At 44.2% G+C, this 5,000-nt stretch overlaps 1 protein-coding gene across 1 annotated transcript in view; it reads right to left on the minus strand.

Annotated features, from left to right (window-relative positions):
- vps8 (VPS8 subunit of CORVET complex) overlaps window positions 1-5,000 on the minus strand; it is an 85,718-nt gene that overhangs the window by 38,084 nt on the left and 42,634 nt on the right. Inside the window, 3 exon segments of the mRNA XM_048234596.1 lie at window positions 774-986; window positions 1,674-1,763; window positions 3,267-3,417. Of these exon segments, the coding sequence (XP_048090553.1) occupies window positions 774-986; window positions 1,674-1,763; window positions 3,267-3,417 (454 nt within the window).

Here is a 5,000-nt window from a genome sequence, read left to right on the forward strand (position 1 = left end):
GGCATATCTATCCGATCACGGGTCCGCGAGTAATTCAAACGAGAGTAATGGGTGTGCAGCGTTGGTTTGTGTACATGACGTTATTATTTTGCAGTCACTTCGTCTGTTTTTATAAGCCAGAAGGATCAATATACATGGTACCAATGGATAGCCCTGTGTCTCCTCTTTCATCTGATATGCTTGCCATATCTATGCGATCACGGGTTCGTGAGTAATTCAAACGAGAGTAATGGGTGCGCAGGTGAACGCAGAGAAGTATAGACTGTAAATATGTTGCAATTTGATTTAATTTCATGATTTTTTTTATTTTTATACTTGATTAACACATTAATTGGCTTCATGTTAAGGACTTTACAGAGTTGAGAAGACTTCAAATAAAATGAGTTACCCTATTAATGTCTCTCAATTAACATTCATAATTAACATGCTATTCTTCAGGGAAATATTTCATTTGTCACATGCATCATGACAAATCAAGTCAGAAACAGTGGTATAACACACACACACACACACACACACACACACACACACACACACTCTCTCTCTCTCTCTCACACACACACACACACACACTCTCTCTCTCGCTCTCTCTCTCACACACACACACACACACACAAAGACAGACAGACAGTCAGACAGACAGACAGACAGACAGAGAGAGAGAGAGAAAGAAAGAAAGAAAGAAAGAAAGAGCTAGAGATAATGCAAGAGCGAGAGACACACAGGCACACACACATTCGGTCACTCACACACACTCGCTCACATACACACACCTCTCGCTGCTGCTGGTTGAGTCCATGCGAGGTTCTCACACACAGGGCGATGATGTCCCTGAGGGCCTCCTGCACCCTCTGCAGAGGCGCGTCATCCTCCTCCTCCTCCTCCACCTCCTTCTCCTCCGCCTCCTCCACCTCCCCGCTCTCTGGGACGGATGGAGGCGCTTTCGCTCCCTCCTGGGCCAGGCTGCTGAGTTTAGTCTCCAGAGTCTGTGAGAGTGAGAGGACGGACAGACATAGACACCGACACACATAGACACACACATTTTACTACATCATCTAACTTCCAACTCTATGTGTGTGTGTGTGTGTGTGCGTCCATGTGTGTGCGTGTGTCTGTGTGTATGTGTGTGTGCATATAATGTAGCCAATGGAAATGAACCCGCTAACCCGCTATGTTGTAGTACTTTGAAGGTAGCTCTAGCCTCCCCACTGCGCTGCATGTTTGGATCATTTGAAATCGTTGAAGTAAATCTCCATCACTGACACAAGATGTAAAAGCAGACCTACTCTTTCTTCTGTCTGGCCCTGGGCAAACAGGCAAGTTGTTTTTGTCCTTCACAGGTGGGACTGCTTTGGGTTGCAGACAGATGGATTACAACCTTGGGATTACTGCACAACTTCAACTTCCTTTCCTACTGTGTGTAATTCATCGTCCTCCTTTCAATCTTTGACGTGCTTTTGCTATGTATCCTTGACTTTCTTTATTTCTATCTTCTATCTACTCACCTTTTTGATTGTTCCATTTAATAATAAATCAAGGAAGTATTTTACTGGCTGATATTGCTGTACATTGCTATTGGTCACATACAAGTGTGTGTGTATGTGTGTGTGTGTGTGTGTGTGTGTGTGTGTGTGTGTGTGTGTGTGTGCGTGTTTGGGAGGGGGCTCAAGTACCTTGAGCAGCACCTGAAAAGCCCCCTGAATGTCCCCCTTCTTCTCTAGCAGAAAGGCTGTGGCTTCATGAAGCTGGTGTTGCTCTGTGATCTGTAATTGGACAAGAGACAGGAAACAGGAAGAGATTGGGTCATCAGAGACGATTGACAGAATAATGTGTACCCTTCTATCGCCATCTAACTTTGAATTTGAAAGAGAGAGAATGTGTTTTAGCACTCTTTCTGTCAGGCAGTGTGTGTGTGTGTGTGTGTGGGAGAGAGATAGTGTCACTATGTGTGTGTGTGTGTGTGTGTGAGAGAGAGAGTATGAATGTTCACATATGCCAACATGCACTTATTTCAGGCAGTTGTGGCAGACATCTATTGCTATTTAGTCAGCATGATCATATAAGATCCCTATTGCACCAGCTATTATTCACCGTTAGCATTTCATTAGTTCCTTTATTGGGCTCAACGGTGTTTTGGTTAAGACCGTTTACCATACGACTGGCTGTAGCCCAATGACTGTAGAAAGAAAAGACAGAAAAGAAAAGAAAGACAGTTCTCTGAGTGTGTGTGTGTGCGTGTGTGAGAGAGGGAGGTAAAGGATATCTTCTCACTGCTAGCTGCACTGATAAAATATTTATTAGCTGCCACTGCCTGTAAAACTCTATTGACCCCACTAGCTTGTGCCCTAGCCTCGCGTATTGCAGAGAAGGGCCTCAGAGGGCAGGACAAGACACCAGTCTATCTCTCCATCTCTCTCCATCTCTCCCCATCTCTCTCCATCTCTCTCCATCTCTCTCCATCTCTCTCCATCTCTTAATACAATACTGCCTGGACAGCCCATTTACTATTCAGTCATATTGCCATAACGAGCCAAAAAGCACATTAGGATTGCATTACATTTTCAACATGAGAAGCATTCAGTCTTGCCAATATGGCTTTTGTAACGTGATTACTGTATGCCATCACCACAGCTTCGTCCCCCGTTCGGGTCTGTGTCTCCAGTTTCTGTTTACTTCACTTTCTTATAGAAAGAACTGTGTTCTGTCCATCTTGTTCCCTTCTTCTTTCCATGGTGTTCCTCTCTTCTCTCACTATTTCCCTTTCTTCTCTCTCTTCAGTCTTCACCTTATTTAAGGTGATGATATGTGGGGTATATTTTTGAGCAAATGTGCACTAACACAACAGATAGTGAATGTTGAATGTTTTAACCGCAACAAGCTTCCTTCTGATGATTTATGCTCTTTAAGTTGGCGGTGGTAGCGTAGTAGTCAAGGAGCTGGGCTAGCATGCAGTAGCCTGAAATGTTGTGGGTTCAATTCCAGCCTTCCACCGTTAAGCACTTGAGCAAGGCAATTGACCCCAAATTGCTCCGGGGACAATATAATCCCTTGTAATGTAATTGACATATGTAAATCACTTTGGATTAAAAGTGTCTTCTAAATCAATACATGTAAATGTAAGTTCTGATGATATATTTTGCCTGATATTAGTGAGAAAATGCCCAAACAATAGTGACCTTATCCCGCAGCATACCTCAGCCCAGAACGCTGTCCTGTATATCACCTTTACTCTACTGCAACCCACCCTGACCCAAGCGGACGGTTACCTGGACGGTCTCCTCTAGCCGGTAGTCCTGGGAGGTCTTGAGGAAGGCGGTGAGCTCCTGGGGGCTGAAGCGGCAGAGCAGGCCCACCAGCTGCTCGTGCACGTCTGGGCCCAGCCTCAACACGGCCTGGGACTGGGGAAGAGCGCCCTCTCTGGAGGGGGGAGGGGGGAGAGAGAGAGAGTTAAACATATTTGTTTATGTTTTATTCTGTTAAACATATTTGTCCTTCTATGAGTACAATGAGCTTTGGCAATAATGTTGCTGAAACATTAATGCCGATAAAGCTTTTCTGGAATTCAATTGAATTGAGAGAGAGAGAGATAGAGAGAGAGAGAGACTATAAATGTTCACATATGATAACATGCACTTATTTCAGGCAGTTGTTGGCAGGCATCTATTGTTACTCAGTCAGCATGATCACATTATGTCCCTATGGCAGCAGAGAGGTTTAAAGCCAATTTATTGAAACGGTCATCAAACCACCGAGAGAGAGAGAGAGAGAGAGAGAGAGAGAGTCAGTGAGAGAGAGAGAGAGAGAGTTAGTGAGAGAGAATGAAGTCAATGCAAGATAGAGAGAGGGAATGAAAGGGAATGTGAGAGAAAGAGAGAGAAAGAGAAGTGAGATATATACAGTATTTGCCATATATTGTATTCCATGTGATTACATTAAATAGAGAGAGTGAAAGAGAGACAGAAAGAGCAAGAGAGAGATAGAGTCAGGGAGAGGGTGAGAAAGATAAGAAGAGGGGAGGAAAGGGTGTGTGAAAGGGTAGAGTGATGGATGTAGAGAGAAGGAGAGGGGGAGAAAGAGAGAAAGAGGAGGACAAGAGAAAGAAGGCATGAGCAAGAGGAGAGAAAATCAAAGAGAGGGTGAAGAAAGGAGAGAAAACGAGTGGGTGAAAATTAGTTTTAATGAGAACGACAGAATAAGCAGATGAGCTGTTAAGTGTTCTAAATGCAGGAGCACATTCACATGTTTGTGAGAGATTAAACACGTCACTACACAATCCACGTTTAGTGAGTTTGGTGAGAGATGAAACACGTTACTACACAAGCCACGTTTAGTGAGTTTGCATGAGTGCATGTTTTTAACTCCTTAATAAGGACTTCTGTGGTGGAAACATACAGGAGCACATCCTGATGTGTTTATAGTCACATTATCTCTTACACCTTTTGGTTTTGTCTTTCTTCAGTGCCAGCCACTTTGCACATGAAATCAAATTTCAAAAGCATTTTTTAAGCTTCAAAATGAATGTTCACAAACGCGTCGAGACAGAGGTTGAGTGACGGATAGGAACACAGCAGTGCTAGCACAGCTGGCTAACCCGGCTGCGTCCTGTTTGGACCGAGGGATTGTGAGTGAGTTCAGAGCAGTCCTAGAGTACTGGTGTGCAGATGTGAGCAGATCTCGGGGGCACAGTATGTCCTCTACAGGCCACTGTAGGTCAGCCAGAGCAAAAAAAACACACCATTAGACGTGGTTCCCAGAGGAGTTCTGGTCTAGAGGCATGTCTGTGTGTGCATATGTGTGTGTGTGTGTGTGTGTGTATGCATGTGTGTGCGTGCACTTTTGTATGAGTGTGTGTTTGTTTGCGTGACTAAGGACGGTTTTCATTGAAGGTCAGGGTCAAACCATGCTGCAATTTCACTCTCCTATGCACAGACAGACACATGAATACACATTCACACACATGTGCGTATATCATTCCCACTCTTTCTCTCTCTCTCTCTCAC

This window comes from Alosa alosa, chromosome 23 (assembly GCF_017589495.1).
Source record: "Alosa alosa isolate M-15738 ecotype Scorff River chromosome 23, AALO_Geno_1.1, whole genome shotgun sequence".
In the NCBI taxonomy this organism is placed as follows: Eukaryota; Metazoa; Chordata; class Actinopteri; order Clupeiformes; family Clupeidae; genus Alosa; species Alosa alosa.